Genomic DNA, 27,247 nt, shown 5'->3' with positions numbered 1-27,247 from the left:
AATTTAATCATAAAAAATAAAAACTCATTATTACTCATTTTTTATTTATCGTAATATCCTCTGTTTATATATGTATTATTTAACTGAGTTTCAGCTGCTGCTGGATCCAAATTGTGGAAAATTTCTTCAAATTTGGCCTGTGTAGGCCCCATACTCTAATACCTTGTGAAAAAGGTAGTTCCTTGTACACAAATTTTCAAAATTATCATAAATATAAAAATGATTACTGCTACCTCTCAACACAGTTAATAGATCACAACATGACTGTACAGTTTCAAAAGAATTTCTTGAAACTACAAGGATTGTAGAGTTTCAAGAAATTTCAAGATGGACTGGTTGTGGCCTTAAGGGACTAAGGTATTTTTAGCTCAGTTATTTAATATTAGTACAGGTACAATGTTTGAAAACCTACAGGACCTGTCGATTGATGGTTTATGGACAATAAGTCTAACCAATTATGAATTATCAAAGTAAATATTGAATTCAGCAAAAACGTTGACAGCAGCTCAGCCACCAGTTTTAATGCCATTTCTCTATGTGATTAAGTTATTTTTTAAGTACCTGTAGAATTTTAAATCTAGAAATAACATCCTGCAAACATCTCTTTCCCTCCCCTGTCAATAACTGAGTGGGGGAGGGAAGGAAATGTTTTGGCTCTCGTTAACGAACACCCAAAAGACATTTCTGTGCCAACAGATCATTCCTAGCAATACTAGCCTATTGAAAATGTCATTTGCGATAACATTAGTTATGTGTAGAGACCATGTAAATAATTTTTGTCTTTATTTCTCCCTCATCAGTGGAAAATGAAATTTTCCATTTCCTATTGATGAAGAGGAGTGGATGACATCACCTGTAAGTTCTGCTGAGAAATGGCAGTATATATTCTGCTATTTCTCATCAGTAGATATAATATTTCTCATTGGTATAATGCTAACCTAAAGTTAATGTTTTATATAATCATGTAAATATAATTTATCCACTGAATGTGAGGGCTCTTGAAGAAGGGTCACGATATTTGATATTAATTTCTTGACTGTATTCCAAATTTCTGTATTAAATGTATACCATGTTTTAAATAGCAGAGTATGTTCTTCAAGATGATTATATGCAAGTATGCCATTTTCTGATTATTTCAGAAAACATAACTTATCAATTCTCTTTTTACAGGGAGCAGTACCCCGGGGAACAGCTACCAAAGAAATTATTCAGCAACTTGGTCTACGTGAAGGCCAAGTTGTATATAAATGTCCAAAATGTTGCAGCATCAAACCAGAGAGAGCACATCATTGCAGTGTTTGTCAACGTTGTATTCGCAAAATGGATCATCACTGTCCTTGGGTGAACAATTGTGTTGGTGAAAATAACCAGAAATATTTTGTCCTGTTTACAGTAGGCATGATTTTTAAAATTAGTTCATTCTTAACTCTTAATTACTTGATTTAATAGCATTACTAGTTGTTGTTGTTGTTATTTGGTTTTTAGGAGCATTAGCAACTAAGGCCATATTGCTCCGGTGCGGTGGTCATTCCCTGACCTTTCCGCATGCTCCGTATTTGGTGGTGGCGGGCTCGAACCCCGGTCTAATCAAGAAGCGTGTGCTACACACTGCTGCTCCTTCCCACCTGGCTACGGAGGCGCCCTCGCATTACTAGTAAATTGTGAAAGACAATTATGGAAAAAAACAGCACATTTTATATTCTTTTCTTTTTGAAAAAAAAAAAAGGCCTAACATGAAAAAAAAAAAAAACTGTGTTATATACAGTGTATGATATAACACAGGCGTCAGGTGACAACTTTAATACTCATATTATAACCAAAGCCCATTATAGCTGAAAAAAATTTTACCATTATTTATTTTTTTTTTTAACATAAATACACTTAGTAAATAAATTATTTATTTACTAATGTTTTATGAGTATAGAGACTAAAAGACAAAGTATTAAAGGTTATATCATTCCTTTTAAATTTACTAATACATGATGCTCTTATGGATTTACATTTGAAGCATCCATTGTGAAATAATCATGTAATTTAGTTTGCCAGAACTGATGACAGCATTTCAATAGTGGGAAAATGTAAAAAATGAAGATTAGCATTAGCATTAGTAGAGGCATATGATGCAAGAAAGCAAGCTTATGCAGCATCAGCCAAAAAAAAAAAAAAAAAAAAAAAAACACGCTCCCATTTCACCTCTCCATTCGTTCCAAGTACCTGTCCAGCTCAGCCTTAAATTTATTTAGGCTATCAACTTCCACCAACCAACCAACCACCCCCTGGCTAAAGGCAAACTTCCGCACATCTATCTTACATCTGTCTTTCCTCAATTTGAATTTATGCCCTCTCAAATGATTATTCTGAGTAAGAGGAAGAATTCCATCAGCATTGAGTATGATCAAACAATTCAAGGCTTTATACACCTCGATCAGATCACCTTGAAGGTGCCTAGTCTCCAGACACTGTAATTTGCAAAATTTAAGCCTTTCTTCGTAAGAGCAACCCTTTGTTCCATTCGCTAATCTTGTTTTGTTGCCCTTCTCTGTACTCATTCCAACAGCTCTACATCCTTCTTAAAATGAGGCCTCCAGACCTGTATACAGTACTCAAGGTGGGGCCTGACCATTGCCTTATATAAGGGGATAATCACCTCCTTATCCCTGCTAGAAAAATTCCTGTATGTCATTGACAAGACACTATGAGTTACTCTTACAGACCGTCTGCACTGCTCAGAAAACTTCATATCTGCCTGCACAATTACCCCCAGGTCCTTTTCGTTCTCTACCACTGTCAGTGTAGTACCACAGAGTTGATACGTCACTCTGGGATTGCTACTTCCCATATGTAATACTTTACATTTGTCAATGTTAAACTTCATTTGCCACCTCTCAGCCCATCTGCTCAACTTTTCTAGATCCTGTTGCAGCAGCGTAGTGTCATTAGTGTCCTTAACAACCCTGCCAACCTCTTCGTATCATCTGCAAACTTGGACATTATGCTTGATATACCATCATCAATATCATTTATAAATACAGAAAACAACAATGGACCCAATACTGAACCCTGAGGGACTCTACTAATAACATTAGTCCACAATGAGCAGTGTCCATTGATTACCACTCTCTGTCTTCTCCCACTCAACCATCCCTTTATCCATAGCAGAAATTTGCCTCCAATGCCACAGTGCTCCAATTTGTGCAGCAGTCTTCCATGTGCAACAGTATCAAAAGTCTTTCTAAGATCCAAATATATGATATCAAAGTTATTCTCTGCATCCAGTTCCTTTGTGACCACATCATAGTATCCAATCAAATTGGTCAGGCAAGACTTTCCCTTAACAAAACCATGCTGTGTCCGAGCTATAACTGCTTGGACACAGCATGGTTTATGTCCGAGCTATAGATGATCCTGCAGTGCTTCTTTAACCAGTGCCTCCATTAATTTTCCTGGAACAGAAGTTAAACTAACAGGTCTATAATTACTTGTGTTGCCCTTTGATCCTCCTTTGTGAATTGGGGTCACATTTGCACACCTTCAGTCCATGGGTACCTCCCCTGAGTCCGAAGAAGCTCTCATAATTATGGCTAAGGGTTTGCTTACTTCCTTTGCTGCCTCCTCTAATATAATTGCATAGATCTCGTCCACCCCGGGTGCCTTTTTTTATGTTTATCTTCAACAATTTCTCCTCCACTTTCCTCTCAGTTATTACAAAATCATCCAGCTCACTGAGTGATAGCAAACATCTTTGTTTGCTATCACTCTTATGTTCTAACCGTGTCATCACCTCATTAATGTTTTCAAGCACTTTGTTAATTTCAGGTGCTTTTTCCTTATATGAGTCATCCCCATTCTCTTTTGAGCCACTCCCTATGTCACTGGCCTTTTATTTGTCAATTGTTTTCTCACTGTTCACAGAGGCTGTGATTTCTTCCTTGCTCAGGTAATGTGCAGCTGGTGCTTCCACATCCACCTCAATCCAAGCAGTCTTTGCTTTTGTTCTGAAAATTCTGCTAATTCAAGGTTATTATTAGTGATCTCATCTTTTCCCAATACATTTTTTTCCAGCAGTGTTCAGTTGCTGCTGAACTTACTTTCTCCCAAGCTAATCCAATATTATATACGTCTTTCAGTGTTAATATTTTCAGAAATTGTAGAACTTGAATTTCTGAGTTCACAACACTTAACAAGTAGCTCACCATGACAGTATGCTTGAATAATGCCCTGATCCATGGGCTGAATTAGTGCAGTTGTATTCATTGACACAGTGCACAAAATCTTTAGCTTGTGATTTCCAGTCTTTTTTACAACAGTAGCACAGTACAATAATTTTCTTTCTCTCTCTCTCTCTCTCTCTCTCTCTCTCTCTCTCTCTCTCTCTCTCTCTCTCTCTCTCTCTCTCTCTCTCTGTTAGTTTTTATGCCCACTTTGTTGGGTGCCTTTTTAATATCCAGTGACTTGTCGGGGAGAAGTTTATAGTACAACGCTGTTTCATCACAGTTGTATAACTGTTCAACTGTGAATTCACCATCTTGAATCACGTTATGTAGAAATTCAAGGAAATGCTTCTGCTGCTGTAATGTCACATGTGTCATAATCTCCACTATGTAGCTTATTAAATTTAAGTACCTGTACTTTCAAAATTTAGCATTAGTAGAAGCATATGATGCAAGAAAGCAAGCTTATATAGCATCAGCCAGGGGCAAAAAAAAAAAAAAAAAAAAACTTTCCATTTCACCCATCCATTTGCTCCAAAAGTTTATCCACTTATTTTTTGAATTTATTTAAGCTATCAACTTCCACAACAACAGATGGAAGTTTGTTTCAGCAATCAACTGCCTGCTGGCTAAAGGCAAATTTCTGCAACATCTCTTTGACAACTGTCTCTCCTCGATATCAGTTTATGCCCTCTCAGGTTTGTAATCTAAGCAAGAGGAAGAATCCCATCAGCATTGAGCCTGCATCCATTCAAGGCCTTATACACCTCAATCAGATCACCTCACAAGTGCCTAGTCTCCAGACGCTGCAATTTGCAGGACTTAAGCCATTCTTTGTAAGAGCACCCTTTTGTTCTCCTCACCAGTCTTGTTGTCCTTCTCTGTACTCATTCTAGCAATCTACATCCTTCCTAAATGAAGCTTTCAGACCTGTATGCAGTACTCAAGGTGTGACCTGACCATTGCCTTATACAAGGGGATAATCACCTCCTTATCCCTGCAAAAATTACCCCATTAATTAGTACTCCTTCACTATACTTCTGTAGGCGCCTCCGTAGCCAGGTGGGCAGGAGCAGCAGTGAGTACTGGGGTTCGAGCCCGTGACCACCAAATACGGAGGATGCGGAAAGGTCAGGGAATGACCACCACATATCCCCAGAACAATATGGCTTTAGTTGCTAATGCTCCTAAAAACCAAACAACAACAACAACAACATATACTTCTGTAGAAACCACTTGTATAAACGTGGTCCACTTAACTGTTTTCATAAAGTCTAGTTTTCTTTCTTTGGAGGCTTACTTCATCTTCTATAGAGTTTATGAATGAACACAATTTTCTGCCTCTTTCATCCAACCACAGATCATTCCTCTGGAATTCCACACTTGCGAATTATATTGCATTTTGCTTCACTACTCTTAACTCTTTCAATTTTCAATAATCATTAAATTTTCATCAACTATATATTTTTTTCTTTTGGTGGCCATTACTTCAGTCCTACTGATTTACTAATTTTTCCATGTTTTTATTTCTGTTGCCCTACAAAATTACCATGTTTTGAAAAAAACTAAATGAAAACCAAACTGACGAGCCTATCAGTGTCGAGTGAAGTCACGTGATTTCTCCATAAATCACTTGTAATTTCGCGTATATTTTTCCTAGTTTAGCCCTTAGCAGTTTTTGCTATCTTAAGTATAACTTCTAGTCAAAGAAAGGATGTTGTATGCTGTTGTTTACAAAATTTTACTTTGTTACTAATGTAATGCAATTGATGAATGGTTCCTCTTCAGAGGTATGAATGGTTCCTCTTCAGATGTACGAATATGCAGCCAATATTTATCTAATTTCTCCCTCTTGGAAATATGATAGTAGGATTTACAGTAGATATGAGTATATACAGTATTCACTTTTTTCCAGTTTCCAATATGAAATTGCTAGTTCTTTGAATGCACTACTTGTTTTAATAATTTTACCCACATGTATGTATGTATGTATGTATGTATGTATGTATGTATGTATGTATGTATGTATGTATGTATGTATGTATGTATGTATGTATGTATGTATGTATGTATGTATGTATGTATGTATGTATGTATGTATGTATGTATGTATGTATGTATGTATGTATGTATGTATGTATGTATGTATGTATGTATGTATGTATGTATGTATGTATGTATGTATGTATGTATGTATGTATGTATGTATGTATGTATGTATGTATGTATGTATGTATGTATGTATGTATGTATGTATGTATGTATGTATGTATGTATGTATGTATGTATGTATGTATGTATGTATGTATGTATGTATGTATGTATGTATGTATGTATGTATGTATGTATGTATGTATGTATGTATGTATGTATGTATGTATGTATGTATGTATGTATGTATGTATGTATGTATGTATGTATGTATGTATGTATGTATGTATGTATGTATGTATGTATGTATGTATGTATGTATGTATGTATGTATGTATGTATGTATGTATGTATGTATGTATGTATGTATGTATGTATGTATGTATGTATGTATGTATGTATGTATGTATGTATGTATGTATGTATGTATGTATGTATGTATGTATGTATGTATGTATGTATGTATGTATGTATGTATGTATGTATGTATGTATGTATGTATGTATGTATGTATGTATGTATGTATGTATGTATGTATGTATGTATGTATGTATGTATGTATGTATGTATGTATGTATGTATGTATGTATGTATGTATGTATGTATGTATGTATGTATGTATGTATGTATGTATGTATGTATGTATGTATGTATGTATGTATGTATGTATGTATGTATGTATGTATGTATGTATGTATGTATGTATGTATGTATGTATGTATGTATGTATGTATGTATGTATGTATGTATGTATGTATGTATGTATGTATGTATGTATGTATGTATGTATGTATGTATGTATGTATGTATGTATGTATGTATGTATGTATGTATGTATGTATGTATGTATGTATGTATGTATGTATGTATGTATGTATGTATGTATGTATGTATGTATGTATGTATGTATGTATGTATGTATGTATGTATGTATGTATGTATGTATGTATGTATGTATGTATGTATGTATGTATGTATGTATGTATGTATGTATGTATGTATGTATGTATGTATGTATGTATGTATGTATGTATGTATGTATGTATGTATGTATGTATGTATGTATGTATGTATGTATGTATGTATGTATGTATGTATGTATGTATGTATGTATGTATGTATGTATGTATGTATGTATGTATGTATGTATGTATGTATGTATGTATGTATGTATGTATGTATGTATGTATGTATGTATGTATGTATGTATGTATGTATGTATGTATGTATGTATGTATGTATGTATGTATGTATGTATGTATGTATGTATGTATGTATGTATGTATGTATGTATGTATGTATGTATGTATGTATGTATGTATGTATGTATGTATGTATGTATGTATGTATGTATGTATGTATGTATGTATGTATGTATGTATGTATGTATGTATGTATGTATGTATGTATGTATGTATGTATGTATGTATGTATGTATGTATGTATGTATGTATGTATGTATGTATGTATGTATGTATGTATGTATGTATGTATGTAGTTTCCATGGCTACTCTAGAAAAAAGAACAGCTATATCATTTTTTGATATTTGCTTTGCTTTTTTAGTTAATTAGAAAGTGTGATACCCTAACAATCAAATTAGAATGAAATAAATTTATTTTATTTTATTCTAATTTGATTATTGGTTGTATTGATACACAAGTAGCAGAATTACAACTGCCAAGATTAACTGCAATTGTTGCTTTAATTTGCTATACAGTAGACTCTTGATTTTCCGGGATAGATGGTAAAAAACAAATCCCGGATAATCGATTTCCCGGTTAATCCAAAAATACAGAAGTCCCCGACGTACGTAAGAGATACGTTCCAGGACTTCTTACTTCGTTGAGTTTTACGTAACTCGGGAATGACTAGTAACATATTGCTACTATATTATTATTGACAAATCTGAATAGGCGCCTCCGTAGCCAGGTGGGAAGGAGCAGCAGTGCGTAGCACACGCTTCTTGATTAGACCGGGGTTCGAGCCCGTCACCACCAAATACGGAGGATGCGGAAAGGTTAAGGAATGACCACCGCATATCCTGGAGCAATATGGCCTTAGTTGCTAATGCTCCTAAAAACCAAACAACAACAAATCTGAATTCCGCACTATACTTGTTAATGTTTGACCGTTTTCATACATCCTTATTAATTTAATTTTCTGATCCAAATCAATCGCTTTCCTTTTGTTGGTAGATTTACTAGTAGCACTGTCACTTATTCTCTTAGTTGGCACTATGATAACACTCGAAATTAAATTTTCTTCACAAGGTTTAGGCGAAAACTCACTATTATCATCACATGAGAGCTCACATTTTGCTAAAGTACATTTCTGGAGGTCACTACCATAACACAATAAAAACAATTTGCACTTTCCGTGTTATTGGACTTTTCTGTTCGTGCATGTAATTATAAACGGATAGTAAACTCGATCTTATTGTACTTGCAATAATACCGATAGCTGGAATTCTGTGTGTTTTTTACGTTATTATGGTGAAATGCGTTGCCCCTTCACTGAAATCTTCAGTCATATAAAAAAAAAACCAAAAATAAATTGTTAGAATCTTCTCTTCTTTCCTAATTTTTGCTTGTTACTCCGTGTCTCACTTGTGCAATTTGTGTATACAGTGATCGTCATTATTGATTGCTTATTTATTTTTTTTTTTTTTTTTTGTTTGTTTTAAATTTTACAATCCTAAAAAAAAAAAAAAAAAAAAATTCAGTGAAAAAAAATTTACGTAAATCCATAGTTGCGTAAGTTGGGGACTTACTGTATCGAAAAATGTTCAGCAACCTACGTAAAAAAATACGGCGATAGATAAAAAACTTACCACGCACTATTTGCGTGGCCAATATAATGCTTCCCTTTATTTTTTACGATGTTGCATATGGTTTGGTCACCAACATTATAATGGTTCATTAGAGATTTAATCGATGCACCGTTCTAAAACTTTTGAATAATTTCAAATTTTTGTTTAACTGAAAGTGCAACTCTTTTGCGTTTACCCATCATTTTCGCGATTTCTAAACAAAAAAAAATTTTTCTTTTACTATAAAAAAAATTTCGACATCCCTGACATAAATAACAAAACAAAAGTTGTCTTTTTGCAGTGCATCCGAACACAACAATCATCACAACGCACTAAAACAAACTAAACATTTCTCTTCTTTTTTTTTTTTTTTTTTTTCTTTTTTTTTTTGGGCGGCGGTGTGAAGACAGCGGGGTTGCAAGATAAAAAAATAAATAAATAAATAAATTGCAGCCATTAACAACCCACTGCAGGATGGAAGCCTCCTCAACAATTCACGATGAGGGAAATGGACCATAATCTGCCACGCTGGTCCAGTGCGGGTTGGCAGATCGACCGTATTTAGCAGTCAGGGGCTTGAACCCCGGTCTACTCAAAGAGCGTGTGCCACTGCACTCCCGCTCCTGACCACTCGGCTACGGTACAGATAATAGGTACACTAATATCCTAATGATGATAATTTTATAATTTCTGGTTGTGTGTGTTTTTTTTTTTTTTTTTTTTTTGGAATCTTGAAGTGTCCCGGTAAATTGAGGGTCTGCTGTATTTGTTTCATTGTATAGTTGTTCTTTTTTTCTACTCTGGGCTTGAAGACCTGACGATGTTTGTCTTTGATGGAAGTGATTTAAGTTTTTTAATTATTATTATTGTTTTATTATATTTTGAACATTGAATCTGTTTAAAGAAATAACTACTGTCACAAAAAAAAAACAGTGAAAGGGAAGAGATTTTGTTTTTACAAAGGAGTTACAGTGGTCCTAGGTATCTAAGTTCTTTTCAGTGAAACCAGATGGTAACTTTAACAGATACAAATGGGAAATGTTTCAGGAAGTTAATCTGAATGCTGCTAAGCATTTTATGCCAACAAAAAAAGTATTGCTCAAAACTTTCAGAGAAGAATGTTAAATGGGATTATTATAAATTATCGGAGGACCTTGAATTGTGCATTAAATATAAATTAGTCTCTAATAAAGTTACACAGTGTTAAGCATGCTAAAGCATATTATGATAAGACCTTGGCTAAGAGTGTTAAGAACAGTGGCGAGGAATTTTTTGCTTATGTTAGCAATAAAAGGAAAGGAATAGCAAAATATTTTGGACACTACGCTCTCATTACACAGAGAAATACTGCCATTTAAAATATTGAAGACTTCAACATTTGATCTCCAGAGCAATGCTCCATCTCTCCCTTCCTCTTGTCATGCATCATGTGAGACCAAGCACTCTTTACCTATTTATGATACTGCTTTGAAATTGGTTTGGTCCACCATGTGTGATGCATGATGTTTTCCCTGTGGTTTTGTTCTTTCACCCACTCCTTTCTTCCTGTATATCTTCTCCTGTTGACTGAAAATTATATAAATACTGTTAAATAAAAAATGAATAAACTTTCATCTGAATCTGTAACATTGCTGCTTTCCCATAATATCATTAATTAGCTTATATTTTTAAAGTTTAATTTTATTAATACCTTACTAATACTGCTTAATGTGTGATTAATATATGTATTTATTGAATTGGTTTAAATTGTTTTATATATGTGTATATATTTTTTCTCTCTCTCTCTCTCTCTCTCCAGTTCTATATTGCTGTGATATCATCTCATGCTTTTCTCCTTGCTGTGAGCCATTTTATTACATGCATCAACAGTGACTGGAACAGTGAGTATCATATTTTGGCAATTAATTTGAAATGTTTATATTAAAGATGAATACAGAAATATAGCGATCAGACCATAATAAGTTTATCACAAATGTACATTTTTGTTTGCTTTTTAAAGCCAAAGACTCTGACTCCTTCCTCAAACAAAAGGTTTTCAGGTTTTCATGGAATTTATCAGGAGTTGTATTTTTGGGTTTACTTTTTGAGTTTTCAAAAAAGTAAACTTTCAAGATTTTCAATTTCTTAAAGCAGATGTCTTTCCATATTGAAATAATTTATAGAGAAATAAAGTTGCAGTACACTACTAAAAAAGTAACAAAAAATGGCCCAGTTACATAATTAAAGTCTCCCGTATATACATAGCACTGGTAAGAGCAATATTGTCATCATCACCTATGACTGTAGGTTTTAGTTTCATGAAAGAAATACATAAGGAAGTACTGTTTACACTTACTGCTTTCTTTATAGTTTACTGTGCAATGTAATAAAATATCACAATGTAAACTTTTAGAAGAATGGACAGAAATAATTAAATTAAGAATTAGACAGTGGTTCTTAATACTGAGTTTACTGAAATAACAGCACTACACCTAAAATGCAAAAGAAAAAAGAGGGCCAACTTTTATGGTAAATATATGATTAACAATGAATTTTCAAAGTAAAAAATAAAAGGTGACTTATATTCTAAAGTACAGGGTGTCTCAAAAATATTGGTACAAACATTTAGGGGAGGTAGGTAACATCTAAAGGAATGCGAATCGCATAGGAACCCATAACTGGAAACGTCACGGGAAAGTAGTAGCAGGGGCACAAGAAGCAGAAATGACACAAGACAGTAATTAGTAGCAAACATTTATTTAACATAATATTAACAATGTCATATGAGATGGATGCATTTCATGATGTTACAACAGATGCTCGAAGGTTCCACCATGAGACGCAATGCATGCGTGATACTGGCGCAGCATGGATTGGCAGACACGGTCGAACACACCTGGAGTTTCTTTGACAGTAGCAGCAGCGTAGACGAGTCTCGCCACAAGATCCATTTCCATCTCCACAGGCGATTCATACACGATAAATTTGAGGGCCCCCACAGAAAGAAATCAAGGCTCGATAAATCAGGTGAGTGTGGGGGCCAGGCAATGGTTCCACCACAGCCAATCCATCGACGCCCAAAATGCCTGTTCAAATGGTCACAAATACCACTTCCATAATGGGCAGGTGCCCCATCATGTTGAAACCAAATGTTGCGCCTCACGTTTGCTGAAACATCAAGTAACCCTGGTAGAACTTGTTCAAGAAAGATCCGATATTTAGCAGAAGTTCATGCGGGATGGTAACAGGTATGGGCTGACTAAGCAGTCACCGACCATAACTGACCACACATTTATTGCGAAGCGATGTTGTGCCGCGTGGGGGCACCCACCGTGTGGATTGTCGTGTGCCCACACATGAGCATTGTGCTGATTGAATAAGCCTTCCCGAGTGAAATAAGCCTCATCCATTAACAAAACATAGGCTGTAAAATTCAAGTCTTGAACACTTTCTTGGAGAAACCACTGTGCAAAAGCCACATGTGCATGATCTTAGGGGAGCAGTAACTGAATCCTTTGGAGATGAAAGGGGTGTAAGGAATCGTTGTGCCAGACATGCTGCACACGAGACACTCCTAAGGCAGAGGCAACGGCACGTGTGCTGGTAGTAGGATTATTCTGGACGCCATTCAACACACTTTCTTCCATGGCGGGAGTTCGCGTCGAACGTGGTCTGCCTGCACTACTCCTGTTACCTCTAAATGACCCATAATCGCACAAATTTTGATGCACACGGGCAAACAAACAGTGGTCCAGTACATGTCTGTCTGGGAAGTGTTCTCCATAAATTCTTTGAGCGGCTCGTTCATTGTCCTCTGCTAATCCATACACTAGGTGCATGTCTGCCAGCTCACAGTTCGTATATCGATGGATGCTCTTCGTGCAGCGACTACTGCTTGAATGAGTAAACCAGAAATTTTTTCTCGCGCGAACCGATGAACAGCGCCGTCTACCGACTTCGGTGACGTTTCCGGTTATGGGTTCCTATGCGATTCACATTCCTTTAGATGTTACCTACCATCCCCTAAACTTTTGTAGACACCCTGTATATCCCGGATTTCTGTTTCACAGGTGCAAAACCTTATATTTAGAAGCATTATTCTTCAGTTGCCATTTTTCACACCGTATCTTTAACCATCCAAGTTTTTTGAAACAACATGGCCTGGTTCTGGTCATTAACCATCCTTTCTACTTTTGGGTGATCAGCAAACATTGAGTTTTTCCTATACTCCCTCCTCAATGTCATTAAAAACATTAGAACATTAAAAAGATTAGAACATTAGAAGATTAGATCCACCCTGAAGAAGAATATTCCTTTATGAATACATTCGGTTTTCTAACTTTTAGCCTGGTACAAGAAAGCATCTTACCAATAATCCCCATTTGCTCTATAGCCTTTCATGCAGCATTCTATTTCAAAGCTTTACTGTGATCAAGCTAAATAATGTCAAATTGGTTTCTTGCTTCCAGCTGTTTTATATCTACATATTAGTTAACAAAGCAAGATAGTCAAGCAAAACACTTCCCTTTCATGAACCCATGCTGTGATCGATTAAGGATACTATTCCTATCAAGATGATTTTGTATCTCACATCTTTCCTTTGTGGATTGGGGAACATTAGTGTTTTTCCAGTCTAAGGGGATATTCTGTAATGTAATGATAATCACTACAAAAAGGCTGTATAGCTGTTTTTACTATAGCAGGATGTGTGCAAGGTGTGTCCACTTCTTCACTTAAAAGTATTATATCATTTATTTTACAGTATCCCGGCTTCTTGTTACTGTTTTCCTTCTGTACTTGATGTTAGGCTTGTTAAAGAAAAATGATCCCATCATACAGTTCTGCATGATTTAGCAAATCACGTTTCTCAAATAACGTGAAGATTTTCAATGCCCCAGATTTTAAGGTTGTGACTTAACTCTCTGTCAAACATGAAAAGTAGCGTCATCGGTGAATATCACATCGTAGTCCTCATCCATATGTTTGATGCCTACAGTGAATTCATGGTATTGTGAATGATCATGTACAGAGGGACCGTGATAGAAAGAAACCAAAAATGCATCATATGACTATATCATTATAGAAAGGGTAATTAAAAAACTAGTTGAAGATACAAGTGTATGTAGAGGATTTGAGATTAGAAATGACTATCCATCTAGTATCAAGCAAATTAAATTTGTGTAAAAAAGTAATAAAAAGATTCAAAAAAACTCTCAAATTTGTCAACAACCATTAATTATAGAAACTTTCTTGTCATTCCTGATGCTAACATTAACTTTAGATGAAGAATGCAAATATTTAAGAAAACTTTAGAGCAAGACATAAGAGGTGTGGGAAAGTTTTTCTAAATACAGGATATTTCAAATACCATGGTGGATCCAAGAAGTTCAAGGAATAGAGAAAAGAAAGAATATTATAAGAAACTGTTGGCAAATAACATTAATAAAACCAAAATATAAAGAGAGGAGACTGAGATGTGTGAAAGAAGCTAAGATAATTCTTGGGATGGTTTTGGAAAATAAGTATCAGGAAAGTAGGAAAAATGTTTTGCTATTCAGTTAAAAATATCTGAACAGAGAGAAAACCTTAACTAATTTGATTGAAAATGATAAGGACAAAAGTTAAAACAGAAGAGCAAGATATCTTAGAAGTATGGAATAAATACTTTGAATCATTAAACAAAGGAGCTGAAGACAGAAGAGATTGAAAGGTGGGAAATTTTGAATACTATCTCTGTTATCAAAGTAGAAAAAGTTATGGAAAATATCAAGTATTGAAAGGCAACAGGTGTAGATGAAATTAGACCTAAAATGCTGAAAGGTGGAGGGAAATAGCTGACCTCTCCTGCTGCTCACTAGTTGTGAGCAGGAGAGGTCACCCATACAGTTCATAATAAACTAATTACAATAACAAATATGGTGTACAAGTGTTTCTGTTATTTAATTTTGAATTAGTGTTAACAACCCACGTTATACCTTTTATACAGCACATTTGATTAATGAACTGTTCAGTGGTCTCACAGTGATAGTTTTATTGGCCTATGTTAGGTCTAGTTTGACTGCTAAATACACTTTTCATTGTATTCTTTATTATTGTAAATTTGCCTGACTTATGTAGTCATGTCAGAGGATAAACAGAACATTTTTGTAAGTAAGCTATTGTAGCCAGAATGGCTTGGCTACAACATTTATAGCTCAAATGTAAAGATACGGTGGTACATACATTTGAACTGAACATGGTCCTAGCCCACATAACTGCTAAATATTGTGCTGTCCTTGTAAACTCTTCTGACTCTGTAGCCATTCCAGAGAATATAAATAGAAAATGTATATATTTATTTACTTTGGAAGAGTAAATCAACTATAACCGTTATCTATTTTTATTATTATTTTTTTAATTTTATTTTATTTATTTACTTTTTCAAGTGCATCACTCACTCTTCACTTGGAGTGAGCAATACACTATCATTTTTTTATAGCACAGTATTAGGTTTTAAAAATCTAGCAAGGATTAAGTCTTAATATTTCAGGATTTTGAGGTTCTATTATATATAAAAAGTAGCATGAGATTGTTGTTACTCAAAATAAGCTGTTATGTTATCTTTACTTTCAGAATGTTCAAGTCATTCACCTCCAGCTACCATAATTTTACTCTTGCTACTCATTTTTGAAGCCCTGCTTTTTGCCATTTTCACACTTGTCATGTTTGGTACACAAGTTCAGGCAATATGGAATGATGAGACTGTAAGTAGACTATTAATAAACATTAATATGTAATACAGATTAGGACTGAATTTTTCAAAATTCACCTAACCTGAAAGGTTAGGTGAATATGGAGATTGTTTTGAAAAAGTATCAAATTATTGTCGCATAAGGGCAGGGGCATTGTCACGGAATAATTTCTAATTTTTCCTTGCCCACGGATCAGATTTCTCTTTCTAATTGCATCTGTTAAGAATTTAATGATTACTAAGTATAAATTCATGATAATTCCTAGTAAAAATTTAGACTGAATTGTCTTCTTAGTTGAAAAATAATTCTAGCATAATTTTACTTTTAAAACTGCCAGTCTCAATTTTTTTTAATTCCTGGGGAACTTCCATTCAGAGGACTGATATTTTTTGCAAAGATAACACTTTCATATCCTTTCACTAATTTTTTTTTTTTTTAAATCCTGTATTGTATTCAAAAATTTCAATCAGTTCTTTTCAGGGTTAAACTTTATTTTTCTGATCTGCAGTTGAAAACTTAGAAACAAAGAAGTTGTCATTTTTTTACATTTAAAATTATTTCTAACAGTCTCTGAGGCTGATTTCATCAGTAAAAAGCAAAATTTTATTGATATTTATTCAAAACAAGACATCCTAAAAACAACGATTTGAGATTGCTTAAAATCACCCTTTCCATGTGCACAACCAAAAATACTCTAAAAAAATTCTAGACATTCTATTACAAAATAAAATTAAGGGTGGTTTTTAGTTCTCTTGAGCAAGTTTACACAAAACTATTCTCTTCTGCCATAATTAGAACATTTCTCAAACTTTTTACTGATATCAATTTTAATGTTCTCATGTGCTGCTGGACTTCTCCAAGTACCCAATTGAAGTTTTGATACTTGGGAATTGAAGTGTCTGGTGAAGCTAGGGTGGAGTAGGCTGTTCCATCTGAAGGATCCCCAATGCGCCATTAAACTCTAAACCAACCAACCAACCAACCAATCTGTAGGATCCATTAGCCACTCAGAAACTATTTTACTGATAATGCAGTGTGAGCTGGAGCATTGCCAACACTGTATCTCAAACACTGTATTGAAGATTTTCAGTGATCTTAAATGTCAATAATCTTGAACTATAATTTGTTCATCCTTTTTGTTTATTTATTTATTTTTTTTTTTTTTTTGGTAACATGCTGTGTTCTATTGTTTGCCCTGCTTTTTTTCTTGAGATATATTGAAATATTCTTTTTTCATCCTCTTTATTAAACCAGAAAGATTTGTTATGTTTAAATTTTGTCCAAAAGGTCTGTGCAAACCTGTTGTTACCTCATTCAGAAATGAAAAAGATTTTTGCACAGACTTTTTTCATTTCTGATAGTTAAGTAGTTATTTTAGTTAAATTTTATGAACACTCTCTATATCCATCCCTTATTTTGTTATAATTCTGAAATTTGGTACCAATAAGCTATACTCATCATGGAAACAACTCAGATGTCAGTGGAGACATCCCAAATGTGGAATGGCAAATTCACTAAGATAGGGTCTAATTTTGCTTTAAAAATTAAAATGAAATTAAAATGCAGGCACCTGCCTATATTTGCTATAACATCATGACAATAGCTTACCTGTGCCACTTTGGCACAAATGCCTTAGTTTGTTGATGCATGATCAGAAACAATAAATTGTTTGTTATTTGGTTTTTAGGAGCATTGGCAACTGAGGCCATATTGCTCCGGGGATATGTGGTGGTCATTCCCTGGCCTTTCCGCATCCTCCGTATTTGGTGGTCACAGGCTCGAACCCTAGTCTAATCAAGAAGCGTGTGCTACGCACTGTTGCTCCTGCACACCTGGCTACGGAGGCACCACACACACAATAAATTGTGTCTGTGGTCATCTGCCCTGGTGATTTTGATCATCCCAAGGACATTAGAGGTACTCTTAGAAAGGATGTCAAGATATTTGCAGTAGCATGATTGACAAATGGTTCCGTAATCTGGGCCTCTCAGGCTAATTCATCAAATCATCAATTGCATTTTCTCTATGCCTGTTTCCTTCCACCACAGGCTAATCTTACATCAGTAACCCCAAATTGCTTTAGTGTTATTTTTGTTATTGGTTACTGTGTTCACGGGTTACTTTGCGTGTTTTGCAGGATGAAAAACCAGAATAACTCACTGAAGAACCCTATGCTACCTCTACCAGCAATATCTTCTGACTTCTAGTTCTTTTCCTAGCTTAATTCATCTATTTCACAACTGTCATAATTTATTCCATGTGATTAATCGAGTTATGGACATATTTTGTGTTGAGAGGAGATGGCTGTTAAACTTGTATTATTTAATACACAACCAGAGTAAATACTACACATTAAACCCATCCATACCCTCCAAGAATTTGTCTAGTTCTTTCTTGAATTTGTTCAAACTAATATCATTAATAAATAATTAAAACAACAATGGACCCATTACTGAAACCCTGGGGGAACTCCACTGATAACTTTATTCCACAAAGAGCAGTGCCCATTGATAATCACTTTTTTTGTCTTCTTTCACTTAACCACCCCTTTTTCCATAGCAGCAACTTGCCCTTAATGCCACACCGGGCCAATTTATACAACAGTCTTTTATGTGCAATAGTATCAAAAGCCTTCCTGAAATCCGAGTAAAAAAAATATATGATTTCAAAATTATTTTTTGAATCCAGTTCCTTGGTCACTGCATCATAGAACCTGTCAGATTGGTTTGACAAGACCATCCCTGTAACAAAACTTCTACCTACAGAAGCATGTTAACAGATTACTTTGCATGTTTTGCAGGATGAAAAACCCAAAATAACTCACTAAATAACCCTATACTTTCACATGCATGCAGCTAACTATGGACCTGAATGAAAAATGGCCTTTTAGAAATTTTTCTGGTCATTAACAGGATTTGATCCTGGACCTTTCCAAATAACTGCTATAATGTCATAAAAGTCAATATTCGTGGATTAATAAAATTCTCTATTTAAAGAACAAGTTACTGAAATTGAGAAATTTCATCTTAGGGTTAATAGATATTTTGATAAGGTTCCTGAAGCTGTATTTGCTGAATAGTGTTGATTTTAAGTTTTGAATTGATTAGTTTTTATATTGGTTTCTTTGGATTTTTTTCTTTGCTGCTGTCTTTGTATGATGTGGTTATCCAGGTACACAATCCCTTACATCTAATTATCATTAATTACACAGAATTATTCAGAATGAGAGTATAATGTTAAAATTTTCAAATTTGATCTACTTGTGTATCGAATGCATGTACAGGCTTGCCAGTAGTAAGAATAAAAACAAGTCTTTATTCTTACAAGGTCTGTGATAACATGTTCTTTGCACACACAGCATAACCAAGATTACTGCTTCTTTTTTCTTTAAGTAAATTATTACCAGTTCAATTGCTATCACATCTGAGGCATATTATAGTATATGCAGGGCTGAAATTGGAAAATATTAACTAGAATGATAACATTTAGCAACAAAAGCACAATTAAATATATTTTTTGTCACAAGTTTTAACAAGTGTAAATGTTATGCTAGTTCTCATTGGTTCTGATGTTCAGATGCCATAACTAAGATGTGTTAAACTTTTAAGTAATGCCTACTTAATATTTCAGAAAATTTCTTTTGGAAATCTGATAACAAGAATGCCTTGTGTTTACATAATCATTTTTTTAAAAGAGCTCTTGTCTTTGTGGATTATTTTCATTAAGAAAAAGTGAATTAGCCACACAATAACACAATGATAATAAAACTGGTAACTGTTTTAAGCATCACATTACAGAACCTTTGCTAATTCCTTTTTTAATTATTTCTAAGACTTCTAAAAATATACATTTTTAGAAAAGTCTTAATTTCTGCAATTTCAAAAATATTGTCCTTACTTTTTCCAATATGCTGGTGTTTCCCTTCTCAGGTCTAAGCTACAGAAGTAAAATTTTATATTTATAGAGCTATTTAATTTTAGGGTTAAAATACTTTTTTTTTTTTTTTCTTGTTGTTACCTTGTATCACTCTACCTTCCTGTTTTTTTTTTCCTCCTCACTTCATATATATGAAGTGAGGAGGAAATTTTTTTTTCCCTCACTTCATATATATGAAGTGAGGGGGGAAAAAATGAGAACAATAGTGATACAAGGTAACAAAAAAAAATTGACAAAATAAGGACCTTGTCACATAACAAAATAGCAACATGTGTATCCATTTCTCATCTTTATGCAATATGTATGCTGCTTTTTTTTTTCTTTTTTAGTTTCTAATTTCTAGTTTTGACAATTTTTATCACTAGGTGCCACTGTTGTATATATATATTCAGTTTTGTTTCGTCCTGCATACAGTTGTGTTGCCATCTTTTCCTCACGTTTCTACAATATAAGTTTTTTTCGAAGGCTACTTGCTTCTCACTATGTTTTCAAATCTCTCTACCTTTACTTGGATTAGAATAATAAGTTATGTTTCTAGAAATTTTTGTTGTTGAATCCAGCTTTTAATTTCTAACCTTCATCATTTCAACTATAAAGTTTAAAAACCATTTTCATAAAACCCCTCTTAATCCTTGTAAATATTTTCATTTTCATTTATTTTGGTAACAAAATTTTATTCTCATTTTTATTTATGTTTATGGTTTTTACCCTTTGGCTTGTGGTTTACACCAGAAATGAAGACACGTGTTGCTATTTTGCTTGCAATCCTGGCTGTTGGCACCTGATAAGAGGCCAGTTTTGTAAGTTAGCATTAGTAGAGGCATACGATGCAAGAAATCAGCATCAGCCTAACAAAAAAAAAACTCGCTCCCATTTCACCTCTCTGTTCGTTCCAAATACCTGTCCAGCTCAGCCTTAAATTTATTTAGGCTATCAACTTCCACAACAAAAGATGGAAGTCTGTTCCGCCAATCAACTGCCCGCTGGCTGAAGGCAAACTTCCGCACACATATCCTACAACTGTCCTTCCTCAATTTGAATTTATGCTCTCTCAGATGATTATTCTGAGCAAGAGGAAGAATCCCATTAGCATTGAGCATGCTCAAACCATTCAAGGCTTTATACACCTCAGTCAGTTGTGTTATCAAGTTATGTGGCAACATCCTTATTTTGTCAATTTTGTAATTATTTATCTCTTATTATACATCTTTTTCATTACCTTCTATCTCCTTCTCTTTTTTTTTTTTTTTTTTCACTTTATTGTCCATGCTTTGCATAGGTTTAGCATTTGCTACCTTTAATTTCACTAGACTACTTCCTCTTTTTTCCATTTTTTTTGCCACCTTGTTTCCATTTTCTTATTTTATTAAACATATATATATATATATATATATACCCACACACACAAGGTCATTCAGTAAGTTATCTACCATAAATATGCTTGATATATAAAAACTGTAGTCTTACTATACTCTATAAGTGTCTCATATTTGTGCAGGTCCAGCTCAGTACAATGAAGTATAGAAGAGATAAAAAGTAGCCAACCAAAAGTGGCTGAATGCCAGAAAATATAATATTTCTGAGGCATTAGTACTAACTATTCTCCATGAATACTAGACATGGAGGATAGTTAATACTAATGCCTCAGTGAAACACAGATTCTTCACTGGGATAAAGAAACAAAACAAAAGTCTGTGCAATGAAAACACTGTGGGTCACCACCACACAAAAAATTCAGGACTCTACCTTCTACAAGCTAAATCATGGCCACCTTTTTGGGATGAGGATATGGAAAGAATTCGTTTAATTGCCACCTATGCTGCTGTTCTCAAAAGTTTAACAGTAGCCTTAAAGGAACAGCTAAGAGGGAAATTGACATTAGGTGTCCTGCTTCTTTGTGTTCCTGTATGCAATCCCCATAAAGCAATTGCTGCCCTGGAGTTAAGTCACTCATCCTGCAGTCCAGACCTCCCCCCCCCCCCCCCAATTGATTATTTCCTTTTCAGAAATCTGAAGAAACACTTGCGTGGGCATCAATTTTCAAATGATGACAATCTCAGGGAAGCTATAGATGGCTTTTTCAGAGAACAGACTCCTCTCCACTCAAGTATTACCTCTCTGCACTCAAAAATCAAGGTGTATTGAACTCAATGGGTACATAGTGAGAAAAAAATTTTAAAAATAAGCTGTTGCTTCTTTATTACTGAGATATCACTTTTTGGGTGACCTTGTATATATTTATTTATTTTATTATTATTTTTTTTTTCTTAATAAGCTGTGCAAAAAGTTTATTCAATATAATTGTAATCATATATTTTCAGGGAATTGAGCAATTAAAGAAAGAAACCATCAAGTGGCAGAAAAGGTCTCCTTGGCGGAGCATCAGGGCTGTATTTGGCCGTTTTTCCCTCCACTGGTTTTCTCCATTCACTGGTCCTAATACCTTCATCAGTAAGGTAGAAAGGTCCTTATATGAAGTTTGACAATGCAGAAGTGGTCAGGGTCATCTAATAAACAGAATTGCATTAGATTTTAGCCGTGACAACTACAACAACAGCCTGTATTGCTGTAGAATGAACGGTTACGTGTACTGGTGCTGCACCGTAGCGCTATGTGTATATGCACACTTTCACCTCATCTTTTGCTGACCATCTGATATAAGCTGCAGCACGTTATTTTACTGTTAAAAAAAAAATAAAGAAAGTAAAAATAGATAACATATATATATTATATATCATCAGATTATCTGATGTGAATGTCCACATTTGAATACCTGCCTAACAACCACTTGTGACTTCAGGGAGACGAAGCCGATTCCCTTTTTAAATTGGAAGTAAGGCATATTATGTTTTGCAATTAAAGAATTTATTTTTTACATATTTGAATCAAACAAAAAAAATCATAAACATTCTCTTAAAATTTTTCAATTCTCTGGTGACTTCATTATTGGAAACTTCTTATGAAAGTAATGTATATGAAATTTTAGTAATCTGTTTTTATTAAGATTTTATTACCTTTTGTAAAAGAGTTTACAGTATTTTTTTAGATTGAACATTTTATGAAAATTTTCCAATTTTTTTATGTTTACTATAGATAATTAGGTTTTCTGCATACAACAAAGGAAAAAAGACAAATTTGTTATTACAAAAATCTATAATGTATCTGGATTTGCATTTTGTATTGCATATGATTATTTGTAATAACAGCTCTCCACTCAAAAGAAATGTTTTTTGCTTAATCAAAATATATATAAAATAAATGTTTGTTGACAAATTAGAATAAAAATCCTTTTATTCATTAATATTGTGTTCATTGTGTAAATATTTTTAAAATTAAAAGGATGCTAACAATGCTACTCTATACATTATTTCATATGAATTAACACGTTCACTACCAGCTTGACCTACAACCTCAATGAACTTCAAAAATTACAGATTTGAATCAATGTGGATTAAGGAGTGGAAGTGCAGAGACATTTTTGGCCTTTCTTCCCACTATGGCTGAATTATTCAGATGCTGGTAAAGGTTGCGTTACAGAAATATCTCATTTTTCTTCCAGCAAATTAGAAGAAATTGGTTCTTAAAATCACATGGATTAAAAGCCCCTTCATGCACATATGCACAAACCAGCAGTGAAAGTATTAACAATTATAGTTTCTGCGCAAGGTGAGGAATTTAGCCTGTGAATAATACAAATATTACAATCAAACACAGCTTCGCATCTTCATCGGGACTTAGTAATGATGGAACATAGATTATCCAAGATAATCAGTGATTGATTACTCTGAATAATCAAGTTGGTTAGACGAAAAGTGCTGATCTATTTTCATTTCTTAATTTCTGAAATTGCTACTTTCCTTCCTAATTCACTTGGCATTAAAAATATTGATTGTTGAACCATTGATATTGTACAAAATTTAGATGATTTGTCTTGATGGATCACACTACATGCTTGTTTCATAGACATTTTTACAGCACAGTGGATGTCAGCAGATTAGAGCATGGGTGAGGATATCACATGTGAATCCTCCCTGTGTTATTTTGAGAAAATAACACTACTCCGCATTATATTTGTCTGTTCTTTTATTGCCAGGGGACACTGTCGCTCTAGTGAGAGTGATATAGCTTGGGCTTATGCTCTTTAGAAACAACTGTTTATCCATTAGTCAGCCTAAAGTAACTCTTGTTTGTAATTGAATAATACTACCAAGAAGAACGGCCTCCGTAACCGAGTGGGCAGGAGCGGGAGTGCAGTAACACATGCTCTTTGAGTAGACCGGGGTTCAAGCCCCTGACTGCTGAATACGGTCGATCTGCCAACCAGCACTGGACCAGCGTGGCAGATTATGGTCCATTTCTCTTAGCATGAATTGTTGAGGAGGCTTCCATCCTGCAGTGGGTTGATAATGGCTGCACTTGACTTTTACTTTTTTTTTTTTTTTACCAAGAAGGCAACTCCATTATTCATTAAAACTCAAAGGCAATGTTATGACCACTTTTGGAACTCGTATAGCTTCAATTAGTGACCTTGTTTCAGTGGTGAATAAACATATCAAATCTAAATGAGCAGCCAAGCTGTGTGCATAAGAAAACTTCCAACTGAAAATATATCTTTTGTCATGTACATAATATAAGTCACATGCACTGCATTGCCTGCCAAAATGTAGCAATTTAATAAAAAAGCAGAGTTGTATTGGACATAAAACCATCCTATGTTTTTCTGTCTGATTTGCCTTCTTGGTGATGTTATTCAGTTAAAAATGATATCAGTCACTTTATGGAAGGACAATAACAAATTGACAGGATAACTATATTCATGTCTTACTGCCACAGATAGTAAACAAAAATTTGCATACTAAAAACGAGTCAAAAAATAGTACGGAGCTCTTGTGTTGTGAGACTAGCACTGTGAATTGGCTCAGTGTTATAACCACAAACACTTCTCATAAATGCAGTGCTATTTATTTGTAATGCAGTATCATTCCCCCCAGATAATCTCCATTTTGGTGCTTAGTGGAACTCCTTCAATAGGGGCTCAGGAGCCATATCAGTATAGCATCTTACAACTCAGTGATAATTTCACTCATGAGATTATATATGCTTTTGGAATCTCTTTGGAAGATGCCCAAAGGCATCATAATATGCCTTTGGGCATCTTTCGTCTTGTGGTAAATTCAGTCATCACTGAATTGTCATGTACTGCACTGATGGTGGTACCTGTCCTCCTACTGATACCGTAATTTAGGAGATTGTGCAATTATCTTTATATAGTGAAATGCGGCTTTCTAGTAACACAGCAGTGAGACAACTCATGGTAGCATTGTAATTTGAATTCAATTTGTGCTGCCTGAAAAGACTTTGCCTTTTTTATATAAGTAGATTTCTATTTGTTACCTTCTCAATAAAGGGAGGAGAGATGAAAGTTCTATAGAATTCTTAATAGGCAAGCAGAGAGCTTTTGTTAGCTCGTTATACACCACCAAAGGATATAAATTTACCATTTACATCTTTGGCATCTCAGTGGCCAGGCATGTGGGGGAGGGGACACTGCATTACAAATATATTTAAAACGAATTAGGTATTTCGGTTACATTTGCATAAAACTTAACTACAAGATGTCCATAAATTATTAACCACATTACAAATGACTATTAAAGATAAACTAGAGCTGATATATGAATAATATTTACATAATTTGAAAGAGCTGCTCAGTTTTATATAGCATTGTGCAGATGTCACTAGTGTTGATAAGAGTTGTTGCACTTCACAATAACCATTAAAATAGTGATAGTACAACAGAGCATTTTCCAGGCTAATGAATTGGATGGGGAGGACCAATCCCCCCCCTCACTCACTGCCTATAACTGTACGGACTTTTTTCTGTGGGGAATCAGGTGTATCTAATGCTTGTTGCAAATTTGGATGAACTTGGTTAGTGAATCACTGATTCACTAACAAACTGATTTAAGTTTTATGATTACTTTCCTCAAATTATGTTAAATTTGTTTAATAAATGTTTCACTGAAGGTACTTTTCCAAGACGGTGGAAGATGGCACTGCTAAAGATATTGCATAAGCCTGGTAAGCCCAGGACTGATCCGAGAGCATACAGACCAATTTCTCTCTTGGCGAACATGGGTAAGGTTTATGAAAGGTTACTTGCTCCCAGAATTTCTGCGATGTTAGAGGATAAGCATCTGTGTTCTGCTGATCAGCATGGATTTAAGAAGGGGCACTCTACAGAGGACGCCATAACATCTCTTTTAAAGTACATTAAGGATTCTTCTGAGAAATATGTTCTTATGGTCTTTATAGACTTCGAAGGAGCTGATTCGGTATGGTGGGAAAGTGCCCTTCGATCTCTAGTGCTTGCAGAGTGTAATAGTTACATATTTAACACTATAAGGTCATACTTTCAGGACAGATTTATTACTGTGCACGTCATCTGTCATATAGTGCCAGTGTCTCGAGAGGCTGTCCTCAAGGTTCAGTTTTGGGACCTCTCTTTTGGAAGCGCCTCCGTAGCCAGGTGGGAAGGAGCAGCAGTGCATATCATATGCTTCTTGATTAGACCGGGGTTCGAGCCCGTCACCACCAAATACGGCAGATGCGGAAAGGTCAGGGAATGACCACCGCATATCCCGGAGCAATATGGCCTTAGTTGCTAATGCTCCTAAAAACCAATTAACAACAACAACTCTCTTTTGGAATGCAGTTTTAGATCAGTGGCTTGTTAAGGAGAGTACAGAGTTTGCTAAGATAGCTTATGCTGATGACCTTGTGATTAGAGTTTCTGGGCACTCCAGACTTATATTGGAAAGAAAAATACAGTCAGTTTTAGATGATTTAATGCAGTGGGCCAATTTGAACAAATTGAAGATCTCTGCAAGTAAGACCTGTTTTATGGTTTTTAAGAAACAATTTGATTACGGCAGACCTCCAAGAGTTCTTTTAGGTGGAGTTCAAATTCCTTATGTTGCTAAAACTAAGTATTTGGGATTAATCATAGATGACAAACTTTCCTTTTTCCCACATGTTTCACACCTAAATGTAAAAGTAAGACACTTTACAGGCTCCATTGCTAGGATTTCTCGTAAGGAGTGGGGATTGAATAAGAGGGTGTTGTCATTGTATTATAAGACTATTTTTCTCCAGATAGTGGCATATGCGGCTGTTGTTTGGTTTTCTGTGGTAACTAAAACTAGGATTCGATCGAAACTTTTATCGCTTCAGCGCTCTATGTTATTAACTTTATTGAAAGTACCTAGAACAGCATCTACAAATGCCCTACAGGTAATTGCTGGTACCATGCCATTGGATTTATTTATTGTCTACAGAGGGTTTTTGTACAAATTGAAAAAGGATACATCAGTAACGTTTTTGGATATTACAATCGATTTGGAGAATAATATTAAAGAAGAAAAACAAC

General features: G+C 34.7%; 1 protein-coding gene across 2 annotated transcripts in view; it reads left to right on the top strand.

Annotated features, from left to right (window-relative positions):
* Positions 1-22,751, top strand: part of LOC150078720 (palmitoyltransferase ZDHHC3) — a 62,882-nt gene extending 40,131 nt beyond the window's left edge. The window contains exons 3-6 of one of the 2 annotated variants that reach the window (XM_090384126.1): positions 1,171-1,353; positions 10,971-11,052; positions 15,764-15,894; positions 22,140-22,751. In XM_090384126.1, the coding sequence (XP_090240252.1) occupies positions 1,171-1,353; positions 10,971-11,052; positions 15,764-15,894; positions 22,140-22,301 (558 nt within the window). In that variant the 3' untranslated portion in view covers positions 22,302-22,751. Of the gene's footprint in view, positions 1-1,170; positions 1,393-10,970; positions 11,053-15,763; positions 15,895-22,139 lie in introns of both variants that reach the window. The other variant, XM_090384124.1, reaches the window with a different exon arrangement.
* The last annotated feature ends 4,496 nt before the right edge of the window (positions 22,752-27,247 follow it).

The sequence above is a fragment of the Mastigoproctus giganteus genome, chromosome 10 (assembly GCF_048544385.1).
Source record: "Mastigoproctus giganteus isolate SK-2022 chromosome 10, ASM4854438v1, whole genome shotgun sequence".
NCBI classification, from domain to species: Eukaryota; Metazoa; Arthropoda; class Arachnida; order Uropygi; family Thelyphonidae; genus Mastigoproctus; species Mastigoproctus giganteus.
The sequence above is the reverse complement of the archived record's forward strand: the minus strand, read 5'-3'. Positions and strand labels throughout refer to the sequence as shown.